This window comes from Kwoniella dendrophila, chromosome 1 (assembly GCF_036810415.1).
Source record: "Kwoniella dendrophila CBS 6074 chromosome 1, complete sequence".
Lineage (NCBI taxonomy): Eukaryota > Fungi > Basidiomycota > Tremellomycetes > Tremellales > Cryptococcaceae > Kwoniella > Kwoniella dendrophila.
This window is the reverse complement of record NC_089476.1, coordinates 58,007-78,483: the sequence shown is the minus strand read 5'-3', so window position 1 is coordinate 78,483 and position 20,477 is coordinate 58,007. Positions and strand designations below refer to the sequence as shown.

The window sequence follows — 20,477 nt, the reverse complement described above, 5'->3', positions numbered from 1 at the left end:
CATTTTATCTGCGCGTATTGAGGGAATTATCCTATCATGTAAAGAGGAATTTCAGTCTTTTTTAGTTACAGTTAGTATCGGATGTAAGTAACGTAAATTTTCCAGGCTCACATGTGTAACATGTTTCAGACATCATCGAGCAGTCTTAACAACTTTGTCTAACATCGGATTTCCCTATTACAAGCTGATATAAACGTGTGCGCGTTTGCGCGATATACAAGTCACTTCTGTTGATCATTGTTGTCTCTCAGCTTAATGTATTTGCATTATTCTGGTCGACCTCCTATCGATGCTACCTAGTGGCCTAGTATACATACCGTCTATCCACTCCTCCCTAGTATAGTAAGCAGATACGGTAGTACAAGCCAGTACTGAAAAAATCGATCTCCTAATTACCGTCCTAAGTGGCTGACGCTTTCCCGGGACAAATACGTAAATTGCGGTGTCTGAATAGTTGATTACCTTATCTACCCCTTAAAATGTCAACTGTAAGATACTCTGTATGTACAGTATATCAAGTAGCCCATTTCAGTGAGAAATGATAGGTAAGTCTGATCTTAGTCTAGCGCTGACAGCGCGATGCTGCAGCCTAATACTGAGGCGCAGTGGTAAGACCAAATATTGTGGTACTCAGCTCCCTCAATTCCTCATGTTTTCAAGGCGTTCAGGACACGGCAACTTCAATCCTGTATTTCTTCGGACTTGTGTTTGACCGAATCTCAAAAAGGCTTTTTTGTCAGTATTTTTCCATTATCCGATAGCACGTCCAGGCAATTCAGACATACAATCACATAACTATTTTTGGATTTTTGATACAAAGTACACATATACAGATCGATCTGTTTTTATACAGTATGAGAATTGCGGCATATCTCAACTTTTCCAATACCCTTTCATAGCCGCTATAATCATTCGCAATTACTCAACCCGGTAGCATCGCTATTACCGTTAAACAAATGCAAACCTGGACAAGTTTTGACGTTCTTGATCTTGTTTTAGAAAAGGTTGATCAGCACGTAATGTGGAAATTCTCCTGATGATCTAATAAACATAAGTGAATTCGTTATTCTTAAAATCCGTCAAGTCTTTGAGTGCTAAAAACCCGAATATGTCACGAAATATCAATTAGTAAATTAGTTAAAAACGCGACTGGGTTGATTTCTTTCCGTGAAGATGTTTGGATTACTCACCGTTTTCTCCTAGACCCTCCTCATGACTATAAGCTTCATATTTATTTAACATTGAAGTATCCCTAATTTTAGCAGGTTTTCCTACTGCAATTCTTTGCCTTTCACGTTGTGTGTTCAATAAGAATAAAGCGATAAAACATAAGATTATACATCCCATCATAGCTGAAAATACACCTAAAGTGGCTCGGAGACCAGGAATATATCTTGGCGAATCTCTTGAATTGAATAAAAGTGGACCTGTATCAAGCGAAATCAGGTTGTAAATATTATGAATAACCTCTTGATAAACTGAGGGCTTACCTGCGATACTACCAATAGCGTTGAATCCATTAAACGCATTCAGAATCGCACTCTTCTTGGTTTGACCAGCTGTATTAGCCACCATCCAACTAACGATGATAGGATTACCACTCCATATGAAAGATAAACAATAGTAACCTCCTAAAGCCATATGTAACTGACGTTGTGGTTGAGTATTAGCTTGATATAGTAAAGCAACGCCAATTAATACAGGAGTCATCATTGCTGCTAAGATGATACCTTTTTGCTTGAATCGTTGAGTTAGGTAGGAACCAAGCCATATAGTCAAGAATTGTAAAGCACCAAAAGGGGCGTTCAGTAAAGAAGCAGTCTAGGGCAATGGATTATAGGTAAGCTGGACACATAATGTCAATGGCAATATAAAGACATACCTCTTTAGTGAAACCCATATCTTTCAATAAAGTAGGTCCAAAAGCGGTAGCTACGGTAGCACCGAAATTCACACATAAAGAAAGACCACCGAAAAGATAAGTTTTTGGATCATAACAAACTTCCCAAATATGTGGCCATTTGAATTCCCTTGTACCTGTACCAGTTTGATTTGCACGAACTCTTTCGATTGCCATTTTCTTTTCTTCTTGATTTAAAAATCTTGATTTTTCGATATCTGCTTCTAGGAAGTAATATACAATCGGTGCTGAAAGTACTGTAGTCGAACCAACAACAATAAAGATTATTCTCCAAGATTCAAGTTTGTCAGAATGAATTTTACCAAATCCGAATGAGATTACTGCAGCAACTATTTGACCTAATCCAACTGTTGAATACCATGCTGCAACTCTGATAGGTTGTTCAGATCTTCTATACCAATGCGCTGTCATTATTGAAAATAATGGTACACAACCAGCTTCAAATAAACCTAAAAAGAATCTCGCTGCTGCAAGACCACTCAAACTAAGTTGTGAAGATATGAAATTCAGCTTGCGAGCATGGCAATGGAAACTTCAAGAATACTCCTGACTTACTTTTGAGACGCTCCCATACAAGCTTGAGCTGTACCCCATCCAACGATCAATGCAGGCATAAGGATTCTAGCGGGAACTTTGACAATGAGATACGTGGAGAAAGGCATCCAAGCGGCTTGAGCTACGTTGTTCATAGTAGAAGCCAAAGAGTATTGTGTTCCATGCAGGTTGAGCTATAGCACAGACATAATTTTATAAGCTTCATAACGCATCGTGTCTCAGTAGGATGAACTCACAGAAGTACTCATTCCATATACATTTCCATAACCGAAACTAAAAAAACCAGAATCAGTAAAGTTGTCAGTATTGCCTGGTGAATATCACTCACACAAATTTATCCAAAATTTGTAAGAGATAACACCATATCAGAATTGGTAATACACGTTTATCAATCTTTCGCAGCAGTCTAGCATTCTAATTTCAATTAGCTCAGCATCTTTTATTGATTACACTCACGTCTTCTTCCGAAACCTCGATCACTTCAGTAGCTACATCATCGATGGGCTTTTTCAATTCACCTTCAGCATCTTCAATCATCTCAATAGATGGTTTTCTATCGAGATCAAGTGTTCCTCGTTTCTCGTCATTGTGGGTTGTCATCTTGTTATATCTTCTTATCTTTGTCTTTCGTCAATCATTCAACTATTGACTTGTGGGGCCTTCAGGAAAGATTTGTGGGGGATCGACAATATATACCTTGATCACAAGGATGATATCCACCTGAAATCTAGATAACAAGATTCATTGTTGATGCCGGGCCGCTGAAACAGATCCAGATGGATGGATGGATTGAAAAGATTGGTAAATTGATCATCTGAGATGTCCATCTCGGTCCGCTTCACTAGCGTATTTTCCCATGATCCACCAAGCTGAGTAGTCTGAATTACTGTAGAGGTGAAGTTATCAAGAGGAGATATAGCAATCAGCTGACGAAAGGGAGTTATGTGTCAGATCTTTGACCTGGAATCTAGGTCGAGAAGAGAGATACAATAGGACATCGAATGGATTAAGGGTTTTTTACGCTTATTACAGTAAAGTATATAAACTTGACATGAGAAGATAGGGGTTTTAAAGTAACCGAAGTGGATAGATACCATTCGATAAATCTAGTGGAATCTCTTGGCGTTTATTCTAACTTATGCTAGCGCGATAAGAAAGTTTTTTACGCGACGCATGTTATCTCAGGTCATCTACATCCTCTTCTATCTATCCATAAAAGTGGGATAGGTGAATTAATTCATCGAGACGATATTAAGCAAATTAGGTCACCTGATTAGATTGCTGATTATACAATCACGTCACTGTACTGATAACACCTTTTTTGTGGGTAGCGCGACGTTCTTGAACTCTTCAAGTGGATACCTAATATTTGACATGTCTGGTCGCTATGAAAGGGCAAGTATTCCGACTATTCGTTACACTTGTTTTCTATATTATATATGCGTGTCTGTATGCATTTCATCTGTCATATCGTTAAATCGTCCCAATTTGAATGATACAACAACAAGCTATAAAACCGACAAAACCATACAACGTGTCTAAATTCTGAGATTATCTATATACTATTTCATACCCTATTATATATTTACTTATGAAGCTGAATATCCAATCTAACTATAAAATGTCTCATCTCAACCTCTATCAACCACTTCACATACGAAGATCGCCGGACCGCATATACCGTGGCGCCGTCAAGTGTCTGTCCTCGATTGATCGTGGAAAGACATCTTATCTCTGCTTGAAGCCTCGATGGAGAGATAAGCGCCTCGAAGATCTACCGTGTCTTTTAAGATTATTCTGTTCTTGGAACCTGACCGGGCCGAATTGTATTTTGTCCCGTTTAATCAAAGATTGAACTTTTAATGATTACAAACAAGTATCCACCTAATTCGATCTAAAAGACGATGTTACGGTGTCAATCCATTTTCTACAATTTTAAGTCTTTCTGACATGTTCTTCATCAGATGAATATCTGTATCTGTATCTATATTGGAATCTGTATCTGTGTCTGTACCTATACGTATATCTGTATTTTTGAAATTCTTCAAATTTTGATAAGTATCAGAAATTATTTGTTGAATCGCTTTTAAATCATCTTGACCTTTGACCAACCAACCATCTAATGCAGCAGAACCTTCCATTCCAATGTTTTTTAATCTTGGATCTGATGAACCTAATCCAGTTAAAGCATAAATTTTACATTGTGGTAAATTCAAATCTTCACTTATTTCCCTCATTTTCTGTGCTGCTGTTATACCATCCATTATAGGCATTGAAACATCCGTTATGACTAAATCAGGTTTAAAATTTTGAAATAGTTTAACTGCTTTTTCTCCGTCAGCAGCTTGTGAACATTCAACTGGTGTTATTCCCTTTTGAATAGATTTTAATAATAGTAATCTACATATTCTATTGTCATCTACAACCATAACTTTAAGTGCTTGTTCAGGTTTCCGATTTTCTGAATTTGTTCCAGTCTTATTTTTATAATGATCATCAACATGATTGGAATTTGTTTTTAGACTATTGTTTATATCTTGAACAGGATCGTTCACTTCAACTATGACTGGTGGAGATATAGGCGGTGAAGGTGTTTTAGTTCTCAAACTAGCTGCTAAAGGTCCTGTATGTTGCATGATGCTTTTCATTGGAAATACTTGATCTGATGATATAGGTTTATCAAACGTGATAGGTAATATAGCTTCGAAGACGGTACCTTGTCCTAATGCTGATTTGATAGCAAAGATTCCTCCCATACTATTGACCAGATTTTTAGTGATAAATAAACCTAAACCAGTACCTGGTGTATTGACATCTTGTTTAGTGAAAGGTTCAAGTAATCTTGGCAAAACTTTATCGTCGATACCAATTCCATTATCAGTGATTCTCGTCACGAGTTTAGTTGAATTTTCAGCTGTTGACAACGATACAGTAATTAAACCATTCTTACAAAACTTCATTGCGTTGGTAATACCATTGATGAGGATTCTATATAAAACCAATAATTTAATTGGTAAGTACGATTGAGAATGAACGAGAACAACAGGGAACGGTGAGATCACTAACCGATGATATCTAGCTTCATCTAGTGAAACTGTCCAATCTCTTTCTTCATATTCTACATTTATTGAAGATCCTGTTTCTAAATCTTCCGATCTCGTTAAACACATCTGTATTGTATCTTGAGCAGATTTAAGTAAGTCTACTGTAACTTTACGTGTTATTTTACTTTTTCTATTATATACAGGATCGAAATCAAGTACATCATCTAAAATCCGATATAATGTATTACCACTAGTTTCCACAATATCTAATAACGATTTAGTACTATTCCAATCTTGAGATTCCGATGAAGCATGAGCTAATGATAAGCCACTTAATATACTGTGCATAGGTGTTCTAAGTTCATGTGAAATTGAAGATAAAAAAGCAGTTTTGGCTGCATCAGCCTCCATCACTCTACTTTGTACAGCTTTAGCTAATAATATTGATCCAATACTTCTAGCTATAGTTACTGTAGACGATTCAACCATATCTGATGACTTAGAAACACCGATAATTGCAAATGCAGGTTGATTAAGTGTGAAAAAAGGCATAACTATATGAGATTTGGTATTTATCGGTAACTCCATTTCCAATCCTGATAGTGTACTTGCTTCAGAAAATGTGAAAACTGAATGCGCTTGATCAAGATAAGATATCAAAGCTGAAGTTTTCGGTGGAGTTGGCCAAGTCATCTCATCACGAGGTGCAAAAGCGATAATGGATATAGGATGTGTCGATGATGGATCAATCTCATATCGTGGTTGTGTTTTCGAATTAGGTGATGTCTAAGGTTTGAAATCTTCCTTTTCAGCTTACAGAATATAATAGCGGAAAATAGGAAGAAATGAAGTGACTTACCTGAATCCTCAAGCTCCGTATGTCGACCATACATATAGCATCAAGTTCTGAAGTCAGAGCAATAAGTTTGTCCATAGCTGAGTTTGCTAAATCTTCAAACATTGTTAATGATCCACCACCTGATATGACCCCACTTTTACCCCCATCTATATCTTCTGTATAAGGTTGTAAGTTTTCCGATTGATCTCCTACGAAACCTTCTTCAATTAAGTCTGTTATTGCTCTTCTCACTTTGGCTTCTCTAGTTCTGATATGTCCTTCCCATGTTGCACGTAATTGAGTTTCCAACATTTTTGTTATATTTCTAACTACCATTTCCTGTTGTGCAGTCATTTCTTTTAAGTATTTATTCATGTATAAAACATTCAATGAACCAATTCCGACTCTTTTACGTTTAGAATCGGTGGATCCCTTGTCTTCACCCTCGAAATCGTCTTTACTAGTACGCTGTGGTGAAGTATTTGAAGGATCTAATTCTAAAGAAACTGCTGCACCAATATAACTTCGCATACCTGCTTTCACATAAGGATTTGATCTAAATCTCCAATCATCTTCTAAGCTTGGTACAAATAATATTTGACCATCTAACAAAATTGAATGTCCACATAATGAAGTTCTAGGATCAACCCACATACCATTTTTTAGGTCAAATTCTTCCAAGATTTCTTCAGGTCCTGATATAGCTACAAATGTTTGGATAGCATTGTTGAATAATGTAAATGTTACTACTGTACCAGGAAAGAATGCCGATATGACATCAACCGCAGATTGAATATTTCCAGCTTGAATTGGTCCAAGTATATCGTACTCTAGAATAATTTTTTCTCTTAATAATTCATGTGGTGATCTTGGTGGTGGTAAATAATCTTTATCAGTTTTGAATTGTCTTATCTTTCTAGCAATTTTTTCATCTATGATATGTGACGAATATATATTCTTAGGATCATCATCGGCTTCATTACAATCTGTTTCGGATTCCTGTTCATCAATTGACTCTGGACAATTTTCATATCCATTATCATGCTCCTCCATACCTGCATTAGGCATCACAGGTGTACTTTCTGGATTCCAATCTCCAGATGCATATCCTGTGAGAAACGATTTCCATTCTTGAAGATATAAAGATGGTGCCGACGGAGAAGCTGAAGAAACATCTGCCTCATGCGCGGTAGTGACCATATTAGGCGAGATATCGGATGGCCAAGAAGCTAATGATTTGATACGTGAGGAAGGATTTGTCCTTGAATAGACACGGAAGTTGGTATATCGACCGGTATATGATGATTGGTTTATTTGCCTGATGTAGACAGATAGATGTTATTAAATAGTTAAACGATTGTAAGAGATTGTGTTAGCAAATTTTGGATAGGATTAATCCATGTCGATTCAGAACGTTAAAACTCTTGGTATAGGGTATTGAATGGCTTCATGTCGATTTTTCGCTACTCGGTGGAAAATCAGGTATTTAACGGATTCCCTCCTTACGCTTTCAAACCAGGAACAATTGAGACCTCTGAATCAACGCATCTATCATTTACTATGGAAAACCTGAGCATGAATTCCGATTGGGATACTAACAAACTTTACCAAACAGAACCAACCCATACGAATACGCCAAAGAGATCGACAGACTTAAAGTTACGCAATCAACAGAACGAGGAAAAAAAAAAAAGGCAGAAAAAACCTGCCGAAATTATTATTGCAGGAATCGCGCAAACTATCAGTAACAAAATCCATTGTCGTACGCACTCTCGAACTCGAAATCTATGGAAGCCCCCCACAAATGCAGCAGATGCAGTCGCATCGAAAAAAGGGGAAAAATGGGTTACTAATAAGATACCCTTAGACCCGTAAGATTTGCCGTAATTGTATGTTGAGCGGGATATGAAAATTGCTACGGCTTTATTTGTTATCAACAACGAAGGAACACTGAGGTTTAGTTATAGAATAAGGGTTGCCTAATCGGCCAACGACCATTCACACTTTCAAGTCTTTGCGAGAAAGTAAATGACAACACGTTCTAAGGACTACCTTAATGCAATTATGCGCACATAAAGAAATGCATCCATCATTTGTATATAAGTATATCCTCAGCGTTCTAATCTCTAACAGTGTATGTACATCTCGATCTTATACGTCGCCCTGTTAGTAAAAACAGTATGTAAGCGAAGTTTTCGAGGTCGTTGGAATTCATACAAAATACTCACCATAAACGTAAAAGATGAAAGGCGCAGGTGTTAATGCTAAACCCAAGAAAGCGAATAAACTTATTGAATGATAAATTAGCAAAAATAGCATACATGTGCTATGAACAACTCACGAAGTGGCCCATTGGTTCCCTAATGTTTCATAAGCCTTTGGAAAAGCCAAGGAGACTAAACCAGCAACAGCTATGAAGAGTTATGATCAGCTTGTTATTCTGCAAAAGACAGTAGACCATAATGACCTACAATATCGAATCAATGTGGAACCAGCAAGCTGTGACCAGCGGTAGAATGGAAACAGATTCCGAGAGCAGAATCAGCGAGGACCTCCACCATGTAGTGAGATAGATAAGTTGTACTTACAGCAGAAGCTGCATACGGCCCGTAAGCATCTATCAAATACTGCGTTATTCCTTGGAAGATCGCCAAGAGACCGATACCAAATACCAGTCCTGACATTAAAGGTATCCAAACGTTGAAATGAGGTTGAGATGTCCAGGCTAACCAGAACATTCCTATTGGGAATAAGATAGCACATGCCATCACTGTAATATATGTGAGGGTTAGCCTTGAGATTCCGGAAATCTCTTAGTAACTCACAAGGTACGAGTCTTTCTTCAGGTTCCACTTTTCCTTCATGAATACCTCTTCTTTCTATACCAGCTTTAGCATCAAATGTTAATTTTTTATACCGCAGATAATGCAATACGTTAAATCCCATGAGAATCATAAAACCGACCATGACAGGTATGAAAGCGAGACCGACTGTTGAAGATGTGAAACCATGTTGAAGGAAAATGATAGGGTATGCAGTGAAGTAACCATATAATACTATATAAATGACTAAAATATACAAGAGAAGAGATAAGCTGAAGACCAGAACGTATGGTAGAGAGGGAGAAATGAGGTAAGGTGACAATATAAACTTACCTGTAAGATATAGAACGAAAAGTTGAATGATAGGTTCTTTACCCAATAAAACAAAGGGTCTTTGAAGGTATTTTACAGTTAATTTATGTATATCTTGATCTTCAATCGGAGCTCTCCAAACATTTTCACCTGTTTTTAGTCTATATTTCACAGCTTTATATTTGATTAAAGCTGGAGCTAAAGTTTCAGGCATGAAGAAAAACGATAATAAAAATGCTAAACCATTCCATATCGCACAAATCCAATAACACCATCTCCATCCATATCCTTCTGCATTTGATACGAATCCACCGATTATCCTAAGTAAGAATTTCATCAGCTTCTGCATACGTCCCATTTTCGAAAATTATTGAATAAGGATGATGTATCACTCACGGACCTAAAGTTGGACCAGCAAATCCTGCAGTAGTAAATAACGGTAGTGCGATAGTCCTTAAAACAGGATCTCCAATATCATTCAATGTTCCACCTGAATTCGATAACGGTGCTGATGACCAGAATCCAGCAATTAATCTAAGTATCAATAAGGCAGGTACATTTGGTGCTAATGCCGCTCCTATCTCGAATAAAGTCGCAAGTAACATCGTTATGAGGTAAATCGGTAGTCTTCCATATACTGTTGGAGGTTTAATTGCGTTAGTCTCATTTAAAATGTATATCGATATATTTTTGTAGAAGGGTATAAACTCAACTTACACTCAGATAAAGGAGCCATAGGCATAGCACCTAAACCCATACCAACTAAGAATAAACCTGTTGAAGCAGTCGCTGTGATAGTTGAACAACCGAATTCTTCCATCATACCTTGTTCTGATGAAGATGATACAGAACTTGCAAAAGTTAAAGATAAAGTCATGAATGATAATTGACCAATGACAAATGTCTTATACCATACAGACCAATTTTTTGGATTTTTAAGATCATTTTCTTCAAAATCTAAATATATTTTAACATTTTGTGGATTAGGATTTTCTAAATCTTTCTCTGTGATTGGTTTATGTGATGGATTTTTAGATGGTTTGAATGATTTATATTGAAAGTATGCTTCCATCTTTACGAATCCTTTCCATATATCTCTATCTATCTATATCTATAGATTTCTATCTCTATCTCTGTATCTAATCTAATATCTGATGATCGCTATAACGGAGAAAGCCGATCGCAAGAGGTGCCTTTCACAATGTTTGTTGATCACTTCCTCGTTGATGTTGTACAAATTGGATAGTTGATGAGGATGAAAGAATATAAAATCAAAAGATATTGTGATGCAAACCGCCTTTCTTATTATTGAAGTGACTAACACTTCTCCTAATGATAAGTAGACCCAAAATAGATTCACTATTACTAAACAAAAATGTCGGTAGATTTGTTGATTTGGATTTCATTTCCCTCCAAAACCAGCTATATGCCGCGGCCGTAAGAGCACAAAGTAGGCGACTACCCTGTACCGTATGAATGATAAAGATCCCTGATTAGATGAGAAGACATTCTTACCTTAATAACGCTTCGACCGTGTTCGGACACTACTCGCCGGTTAGCAGAGATTCGGCAAAAAGAAAGAAGAAAGACCTTGTCATGCTTATGATAAGTTACGTTCAAAAACCACTGCATTTTCAGCTTTTCAATTATTGTACAAGACTCGCTAAAGTTCGGTATCTGTCATTTCGCTCTATCGACCAGCCTATCTAATCAGAATTCCAATTCACCCCCGACACGTACAACGCAGACGCACGGCAAAATAGGCATAATAATTATGTTCAAGATACGAGCGCTGATGATAGTAACAGAGCTTTGAGAATGAAGATGCAATGACTTGTCGCCTGATTGATCATTCTCACGGAAGCCAGCTACTCACATCTTGTTACGTTCAGGGACATCTCTCTGCATGCATGTTTCATCGACTTACTACAGATTTCTGCGCGAGACAACAGATCTACCAGAGATAAAAAGATGACTCGACTTATTCCGTTTAACCAGACTAATTCTCATCTATTGATGTATTCGAGCTGATCTAGATGAGTATGAGTGGGTTTAGTTTAGTCGGCCATTGATCTGACCCAAGAGCAATGTTCCATATAAATGGACTTTGAAAGCGATTTCCCTCCTTTCAGAATTGTACTGGAATGGTGACTGATCATGCAGATGTGTAATTAGCTCAAATCTGGTAGCCTCAAAGGACACCACTAAGGTATGATACCACGTTCTATAACACATGATATGATCGTGTCATCAAAGTATGAGGTTGATCAACAAGCCAAAACTCACAAAGAAGGGTCTTCGATTACTATGAAAGATTGTGTTGATCAACAAGCTAACAAAAATTCAGATGATTCGTATGGTTATAAGATGCTATGTGATTTACGTCGAGACAGAGTCGGCCAGGTTCTATATGGGTTTGGGCGAGCCCACTTCGATCTAGTCCCTTCTGAAAGCCCAGAAGAAGAAAACACTAAAATGCTATTGTAAGATGCGAGTATGGCGATAAGTCAAGACAAAAGTAACGATGATGTATATCATGACTACGATAACTTCCTAGTACTGCTTCATTGTATATCGCTTCTAATTTTTCATGGAACGAAGAAAAAGGTTTTATTCGTTCAACGAATCCTGATAATTCTGAAGTTATGAAATGTCTCTCCCAAGATGGTAATCGAGTAGTTTGGGCAGCATGCCTACATGAAATACAAGATGAGAGTCTGAGAGAATTCATTGATAAAGAAAGTATGTCTTTGGTTGTTATATATCATTTTTTCGATTCTCATTTGTCGTACGTGTATAGTCGTATAATATAACGCTGATCGCACTTCATCTTTGTCTTGTAATCAGCTTGGTACCGATGGAAAGACTTAGAAGTGTACAGACAAGACGTGGAAGCCAATATGATCCAGTCGCAAAACCTGATTTTCTACATTTTCTAATATGCATCAATAACCGGCCATGCCTGACCATTTTTACTAGAGCCCCTAGATGAAGTGCACTATCTGTCAAAAAATGCATAGGTTTTGCCAGATCCAATCAGACGACCTTGTCCTCGTCAAGCAATTCTTGAGCTAATCTAGCTTCTTCCCAGAACCCTTTCAACTCTTCATCATCCTCGTCGCCCCATCCCATTTCTTTTTCCCAGTCACTCTCTTCTTTTTCATTCTCTTCTTCACTTTCTTCTTCTTGACTTATACCTATTGAACTTATCTTCGATGCTGTAACGATTGTATTCGATAGTCCTGAAGTTGATGAGCCCATTAAGGATGATTGCGCATTACGACGTGTTTCACGAGGTGAATTTGAATTAGTATTTTTATCTTTTGAAGGTGTATTGACTTTCGATGATGATGGTTGTGGTTGAGCGTGAGATGGAGATTGCGTAGAATTGTGGGAGGAGGACGGCTGTGGTGATAAAGTTGAAGATACAGGTGTAGATAGAGAAGGTGCTATTGGCGGTGTAGATGGTGTTGGTCTTTCGTGGATTGTAAGACTCGCAATTAGTGCTGTGACTGGGTTTTCTATAGAAGCTGAAGAAGGGAGGTTATTGGTTGATGGTGAAGCTGTTGTTGTATCATTCTTTATTAATTTAGATGAACCATCTTTCGGCTGATCTCTGGTCGAAGTTGCACTAGATTCAACATTAGATTTATCCTTTATCTGATTGTCTCTTTTGGTATCTGATCTTGTCTTAGACCTTTCAGGTTTATTCTCATTCCACGAAAATTGACCTTTATCTTCAAGATCTTCAATTAAATCAAATTCTTCTATATTTGATTTCAACCAAATAGCTTGATCACTTAAATTCCTTAAAACCCATCCTGATTTCTTTTCACATTTCTTGTCACAAAATCCATCTTCTTCATTACCCATTTTCTCTTTTATAGTTCTATTACTTGTTGATATGACGAATCGCTTTGAAGTTGAATATTCCCTTCTTGGTTTATTTGAACATAATGGATATGAACAAATGGAATTTAAGTGTCTTTCGTGAATCGTTTCTTGATATTGTGATGGGGTTAAATGTGATACCTAAATCAAATCGTCATAGAAGGTACAATCTTGTCAGATCATAATCTCACGTTTCTTCTATATATGTGTATGTCGATTTCCGCAGGGATGACTCACAATCTTTTTGAAAGTAGCTCTATCAACAGTTTCTTCCATTAATTTATCCATCCATCTATCAATCCTTTTCTGTAATTGTGCTTTTCTTACAGCTGCTTTCAGTAATCTATCTTCTTCCCCTATATATTCGCTTCCATTTACATTATCGTCCTGCACAACCGGGTTCGTGCCATTGAGAGACCGTTGAGCTACAGTCAATTTAACAGGATTACGTCTTATTGGATTTGATGGTCCAGCTATTGAAGAAGAATTTGAAGCCATTATGGATGGTTTACCGTACACCGGCCTCGTTTGAATCGATTGTATTGTTTTGTTATCGTCAAAAGGTGATGATGCCGGAACTAACAGGTTGTATATGTTATGCTCGCAGACCATGTAGGGAATAGACAGAAGATGGCACAGAAGGAAGAAAGACGTTCTTGAAGAAAAACAAATCTCAAGGTGAACTTGTCAAGTGGAGGCTAGATATTTGCTTTCGACAAATATAGAAATACATCAAAATGGCATCTCATCCAGCTCAAATGTACGAAACCTATCACCTGCTTCACATGTGCTACACAGTGTTAACATGTACAATGTTGTAGTTTTGCATTCTTTTGTATTTGGATCATGCAAAGATATTGATAAAAACATATAGAAATCTAGGAAACGTCGTACCACACTTTCCCCTTTTTTCACTCTTTATCCACTGTACTAACTAAATTTAGAAACCTCTTCCACGACCTCTTGGACCACCTCTACCTCCTCCACCACCTCTTCCACCACCACCACCTCTCATTGGACCACCTCTTGCACCTCTGGCAGCTTTACTTGCTGCACCTGCACCACCATCTTTCCTTCTTTTAGCTTTTGGCATATCATCAACTAATAATGTATCTAAAGGTAATGAATCTGGTAAAATGTAATATCGTACATTGTTACCTCTAATCGCTATTGAATCTAATGATAATGGTGGTTGTGTTGTAGGTTGAGAACGTAAGGTGAGTTTAACGGATTTGAGATGTGTGTTCATTTGTGGGTCGACAGCTGTTTGACACAATTATCCAGGTGAAGTCGTTATACAAGAATAACGGTCGATAACAAGGGTATTTCGAATTTGAGTATATTGGTATATCATTTCGATTCAATGGAGAGAGCAAAAGCAGCATTTGAACATCGATTTGTTAATTATATTCCATATGCTGAACAAACCACCCAAACTCACAAGTGATTGTACCATGTACTATAGTACCATTTTTGAGCTCGATCGTGACCGTCTCGTTGTTAAGCTTCATCAAAAATCTATAGAAGGAAAGAGATAGGGTAAGCATTACATACTCGAAATCACCTTCATTGATATACAATTCATCCTAATCCTTGTCCATTTGCAGATATCCTTCTAACTGAGACTCCAATCATATTTCCTCTAATTTTCAGACCGAACATATCTTGCAGTACATCCACTCAAGCATGATCACCGTCTCCGCTTAATCCCACCTAGACAGACTGAGAATCTTGTGAAACCACGAGACGTTGGATTATCTGTCCTCCTTCTTTCCTTTCCTTATGACTTCCGATTCATATCGCTAACAACAATGAAATCCCTAAAACTAACCTGACGAGCTTCATATTGAAAGACGGAGTCGGGTCGAGCTGATTTGTATTAGATTGCCGACAAGGCTTTTGAGTGATATAATCGTGAAGTGGGTATAGGTTAATGAAGAATATGGAAACATGATTAATTAACAACATCTATCTATATTCATGTTATCGTTAATCTCTCCTTCTGTAATGGTGAGCGGGATTATTTCGGCGTTATTTACCTATGTATGTCAATGTGGCACTTATTCACTTATTCACTTAAGCATATGAACGCGTCTTTCATCAGTTACAGCTTCAACATTCATCCTCTTCATCCTTATATATCTCTTTGTCTTCATCTTTTAAACCCCTTTCTTCTCATCCTCATCCTTATATATAATCTTTACTCTACTCCAGTTCTCTTTTCTCTCCTGTGTCTCTTAGTCCGATAACAACTATCCAATCCATCTATATATACCCAGCTACAATACCATACAGTACCTTTTCAATCGAATACAACCTCAGCATTGTCATCAATCAATCCCCTTGGAAATACTCCCAATCTCCTCTCTCTCCAATCATAGATACAGCCCTTTGTCTTTTGTGCAGCAACATCAAGTAACATATCTTTTCAAATAAACCGGAAAATCCATCTAATCCATCCTTCGCACATTTCAAGCATTTCAATACACTTTCACAGCATAGCAACCAGTTTTCAATCTGTTCAGTAATCACTTATATATAGATATATCTGTCAAACCACCCCAACATCAATAAGTCATCTCGAATCTTTGCCTAGACGGCTTTTTAAACCCCAACAACGGCAACCTCTCAATCCCTTCGCATCGATTAGCACTCAATAACAAGTTCATCGTTAGCCAGCTATTCCCACAATTGTTCAACTCTCATCGTTATTGACCGCTTTCATCCTATTCACTTCTGGCTAGAGCGAAACTTTCAATCTTCAAAAAAAACCTACCCCTACAACTCTCTATCAGCATGTCTTACAGTAACGGCTATAACTCAAATTCACATTCTCACTCAAATACACCTGCACCACAAGACTCCTCAAATGGTAACAATGCAGGTGTAAAAGTACAACCATTATTATGTAGTGGACATACAAGACCAGTTACACATTTATCATTTTCAAATATATTAGATGATGGAACATATTTATTGATTTCAGCATGTAAAGATGGTAATCCAATGTTAAGAAGTTGGTTAGGTGATTGGATTGGTACATTTTTAGGACATAAAGGTGCTGTTTGGTCATCAAAAATTTCTTTAGATACTTCAAAAGCTGTTACAGGTTCAGCAGATTTTACAGCAAAAATTTGGGACTGTAATTCAGGTGAAGCTTTACATACTTTTTCACATAATCATATAGTTAGATCAGTAGCTTTAAATCCACAACAAACTCCACAATACCTCTTAACAGGTGGTCATGAGAAAAAAATTCGTTTATTCGATTTAGGTAGACCAGATGCTGAACCTTTAATCCTTGGAAGTAGACCAGATGGTTTATCAACTGATGGTATTGTAAGATCCTTAGTTTGGGATGAAGGTTCAGGTGGTACAATGGGTGTTAGTGCTTCAGAGGATGGTTTCGTTAGGTGAGTCAATTGTTACACATTGTCTAGATTACGTATTGTCTAAGCATAAAGACCAAATGTAGAATAAGGCTGACAATTCTCATATGAAATTAGATGGTGGGATCTACGAACACTTAGTCAAACAGCTTCGCTCGATTTGGGAGAATCGATATCGTCAATGGAATTAGCTCATGGTGGTGGAACGTTGAGCGTTACCGCCGGTAAGAAAGTACATTTCTTGGATATATTGAGGTAAGCCGAATGACTATATGAGAACCATGAGCTATTCAGAACCTGAAAAGCATAAGGACTGCGTCTGAGATCAATACCTTGACTGATACCTAATACATTAAATTTTTCAGACAACATCCACCTGTGACCGTCGAACTACCTCATCCACCTACATCAGCATCATTACATCCATTTGCCAGGGATCGATTCGTTACTGGATCAACCAACGATCCATGGGTTAGAGTATATGATCTTGATTCAGGAAAAGAGAAAGAAGTTTATAAAGGACATCATGGACCTGTTTTATGCGCAAGTTATAGTCCTGACGGTGAAGTTTATGCCAGTGGAAGTGAAGATGGTGAGTGGTGTATTCTTTGTTATAGCAAGAATGGTAGAAAAATGGGTCAGCTTATCGTGCTTTAATCTGTTTTTCCAGGTACGATCCGACTCTGGCAAACTAATCCTGGGAAATCATACGGTTTATGGCAAACACAAGAATAAATGTCAAAGTTTCTTGCCTATACAGACTTGACAAAACAGGAATCAGTAAGGAATTGTCGAGCGGAAACAATAGTATATACAAGCAATAACCAGATTGAAATCCCATATATATGGAATCGTCATATAACGGGCTCATAATAAAGGCAACAGCCAAAAATCAACAACTACACTCAGATTACAACAAAGTAACAATGTATCTTTTTCCTGTTATACATCATTCATTCATTCATTCATTCATTCATTCAATCAATACATATGTTTGATTCTTATGCATAAATTAGGATGTATGGCTTATTTTATGCTGATTATTCAGAAGCACAACTTCCAGGAATAAGCTCTTGTTGTAAGCCACGTGGATGTCATATTCTCGGACACGCATTCAATCTCCTTTAGGACAACTTGATGAGAGCTGCTCTTACTGTAAATATCATGTTCTCCTTCCTTCACCTCTCATAGTCGTACATATTATCATATTTATCGCACTTTCACATCTTAAAGTGTCTATAATAGATCTGATATCAGCACCGTCCCCAGCCTTACCAGCTCTAGTTTGTTCCAGAAACACTTTTCATCAATTATTCAGTAACTGTTGTCCCGCTAGATAATCGGGATTCCATTCATTTTCTTAAAGATAAACTTTGAATAAGAATCCTTAATATGCCTCCTGGTCACGCTAGCAAAACCATCTTTGGTAAGTCATCTGAGCAGAAAGCAGAGCGTACAACAAGTTATATCCTTTTTTAGATGATTTGGTGCATTGTGATAATGGCACAGAAATCTGCACAAACCTCAACATTGAATGCTGACTTTGTCTTTTCTTCCTTTCTCTTCCTGATTGTAGTCGCAAATATCCCATAGTGCGTTTTGTCATACCATACCAAGGAACATATCATCATCTTCAAAAGGAACTGCTCAGCACGATGTAGACGTCTGCTGATAATGACTGTTAACTTACTTACAATAGCGATGTTTCTGAAGAACAGCTTGCAAATGTGTTTTCAGAAGCTGGACCTGTAAATAATGTAGAGTAAGTGCAAAGCCTCGATTGATCGTCACTTCCTATCTTTTCGATTATGCTTGGATGTTTGGATGTTCTATTCAATGTATTTCTGTCCTAATCAATGCTACAAACTTTGATTATACCATTAGGATCAAATTCGATCCTAATAATGGTAGATCCAAAGGATATGCTTTTGTGCAGTTTTATGGTAAGTCTCGCTTCGATGTTGTAACACACTATCTCTCAGCTTGCCATTGCGGACTGTGAACCTATATCTCAGATTGTAGTAGACTTGCATGCTGATCACTTCACGAACTTCACGAAATAATAACTTATTTAGACGAAGCAACAGCTTTATCAGCTGTACGAAATTTACAAGATGCTCCCGTAAATGGACGTAATTTGAGAGTTGAATTATCGACTGATGAACCTGGACCTAGAAGAGGTGGTAGAGGTAGTAGAGGTGGTATACCTGGACATCCAGGTGGACCTATAGGTAATTCGGCTGGAGGTGGTGGTCAAGGTGGTGGACCAGGTGGACCACCTTTAGGAGGTGCAGGTGGATTTAACAGATCACAACATGAAAATACACCTCCTGTAGGGGGACCAGGTGGATTTGATCAAGGTTATCCAGGTGCTGGAGGTCCTCCTCCTATACCTCATGTCAACAGAGTAGATTTAACCGCTTTACCTGATGGTTCACCTTTACCTCCTGGAACAAACCCAACTGATAGTATCAGTAAGACCTTGGCCGCTGTCACTCCAGGCCAAATGCAAGACGTTATGGCTAGTATGAAGGTAAGTCGTCTGACTGGAGGATCTCAATCATACTTTTTATATCGTACATGATAGGATGTAGCAATCGCTGATAAACCTTTGCTTCAGTCACTCATCTCTACCAATCCTGAACAAGCACGTCAATTGCTTACTTCAAAACCTCAACTTGCTTATGCTTTATTCCAAGCTATGTTGTTGATGAATATAGTGGATCCTTCGGTTCTCCAGGTTAGCAAAGACAATCATTCAACTCTACGTATATTTGTGCATCTTGACTAACATGTCTACTTCCTTTTTCCCATCTCTTAGCGTATCCAACCGCTTCCAACAGCAACACCAGCACGTCCTCCACAAAATGCTTATCCACCTTATCCTCCCGCTTCATCTGGTGGACCACCACCACCCTCAAACTACCCACCTTATCCACCTCAAAACGGACCTCCTCAACCTGGTGGTCCAGGATACCGAGGACCACCACCTACACAAGGTGGATATAATAACGGTCCTCCACCTCCAGTAGGATACGGCGCTCCCCCTTCTTCAGGTTACAGTGCACCACCACCAGTTCCAACACCTCAATCGCAAGTACCAACTCCACTAACCGGTATGGCTGCTTTACCACCTAGTGCTCAACAAGCTTTGGCTACTTTACCAGAAGATCAACAGGTTAGCTTTCAATTTATCGGTATGAGTAGAAAGTTGACATTCTCTTTGTATATTCTTAGCAAATGCTCTTACAAGTTTTACAACTTACACCTGATCAAATAAGCGCTTTAGATGCAACTCAGAAGGCATCAATCATGCAATTGGTAAGTGATCAGTTGTAATGTAACGGGCACAGATGTCGATTTAGCTGACTTTGTACCACAACCTACAGAGACAACAATTCCTTGGTACAGCGGCCTAGGGATGATGAGTGGAATTGCACGGATGTAAAGACCCTGCAGGACATGCGGTCAACATGTACAAAGTAAAATTCAGGTGATCAAACAGGACGACAGGAGTTCTTTAGTCAAACATAAGGACTTCCAAGTTATCAAGTTAAAATCACATGCATGATGATTATATATAGCCTATAGGTTTTGCGATATTACTCCTGTTTTCACATGTTACGCTTTTTTTCTAGAGAGATAAGTATAAAATTCCTTGCGATCTTCACATAATCGTCATCACATTTAAGTTATAAACACCAC

General features: G+C 37.9%; 7 protein-coding genes across 7 annotated transcripts; 2 read left to right on the top strand and 5 right to left on the bottom strand.

Moving 5' to 3' along the window:
- Window positions 1–1,041: 1,041 nt before the first annotated feature.
- L201_000031 (uncharacterized protein) lies at window positions 1,042–3,076 on the bottom strand (the record flags this gene model as incomplete). The annotated part of the gene is made up of 8 exons (XM_066215840.1): window positions 1,042–1,094; window positions 1,191–1,427; window positions 1,491–1,821; window positions 1,883–2,405; window positions 2,477–2,649; window positions 2,713–2,749; window positions 2,805–2,890; window positions 2,933–3,076. 8 exons carry the CDS (start codon window positions 3,074–3,076, stop codon window positions 1,042–1,044), a joined length of 1,584 nt encoding a protein of 527 aa, XP_066071937.1.
- A 1,307-nt stretch (window positions 3,077–4,383) lies between these two features.
- L201_000030 (uncharacterized protein) lies at window positions 4,384–7,558 on the bottom strand (the record flags this gene model as incomplete). Its single annotated transcript, XM_066215839.1, has 3 exons — window positions 4,384–5,464; window positions 5,543–6,306; window positions 6,380–7,558. The coding sequence occupies 3 exons, from the start codon at window positions 7,556–7,558 to the stop codon at window positions 4,384–4,386; spliced, it is 3,024 nt and encodes a 1,007-aa protein (XP_066071936.1).
- Window positions 7,559–8,477: 919 nt separating this feature from the next.
- On the bottom strand, window positions 8,478–10,564 carry L201_000029 (uncharacterized protein; the record flags this gene model as incomplete). The annotated part of the gene is made up of 9 exons (XM_066215838.1): window positions 8,478–8,521; window positions 8,587–8,645; window positions 8,700–8,769; window positions 8,830–8,857; window positions 8,947–9,128; window positions 9,184–9,426; window positions 9,514–9,812; window positions 9,889–10,129; window positions 10,210–10,564. 9 exons carry the CDS (start codon window positions 10,562–10,564, stop codon window positions 8,478–8,480), a joined length of 1,521 nt encoding a protein of 506 aa, XP_066071935.1.
- Window positions 10,565–12,528: 1,964 nt separating this feature from the next.
- L201_000028 (uncharacterized protein) lies at window positions 12,529–13,881 on the bottom strand (the record flags this gene model as incomplete). The annotated part of the gene is made up of 2 exons (XM_066215837.1): window positions 12,529–13,524; window positions 13,621–13,881. The coding sequence occupies 2 exons, from the start codon at window positions 13,879–13,881 to the stop codon at window positions 12,529–12,531; spliced, it is 1,257 nt and encodes a 418-aa protein (XP_066071934.1).
- Window positions 13,882–14,323: 442 nt separating this feature from the next.
- On the bottom strand, window positions 14,324–14,894 carry L201_000027 (uncharacterized protein; the record flags this gene model as incomplete). The annotated part of the gene is made up of 2 exons (XM_066215836.1): window positions 14,324–14,646; window positions 14,825–14,894. The coding sequence occupies 2 exons, from the start codon at window positions 14,892–14,894 to the stop codon at window positions 14,324–14,326; spliced, it is 393 nt and encodes a 130-aa protein (XP_066071933.1).
- A 1,285-nt stretch (window positions 14,895–16,179) lies between these two features.
- L201_000026 (uncharacterized protein) lies at window positions 16,180–17,507 on the top strand (the record flags this gene model as incomplete). The annotated part of the gene is made up of 4 exons (XM_066215835.1): window positions 16,180–16,796; window positions 16,890–17,027; window positions 17,138–17,364; window positions 17,443–17,507. The coding sequence occupies 4 exons, from the start codon at window positions 16,180–16,182 to the stop codon at window positions 17,505–17,507; spliced, it is 1,047 nt and encodes a 348-aa protein (XP_066071932.1).
- Window positions 17,508–18,164: 657 nt separating this feature from the next.
- L201_000025 (uncharacterized protein) lies at window positions 18,165–20,191 on the top strand (the record flags this gene model as incomplete). Its single annotated transcript, XM_066215834.1, has 9 exons — window positions 18,165–18,198; window positions 18,349–18,364; window positions 18,472–18,534; window positions 18,657–18,715; window positions 18,848–19,305; window positions 19,393–19,512; window positions 19,594–19,950; window positions 20,010–20,093; window positions 20,162–20,191. The coding sequence occupies 9 exons, from the start codon at window positions 18,165–18,167 to the stop codon at window positions 20,189–20,191; spliced, it is 1,221 nt and encodes a 406-aa protein (XP_066071931.1).
- Between the last annotated feature and the right edge of the window lie 286 nt (window positions 20,192–20,477).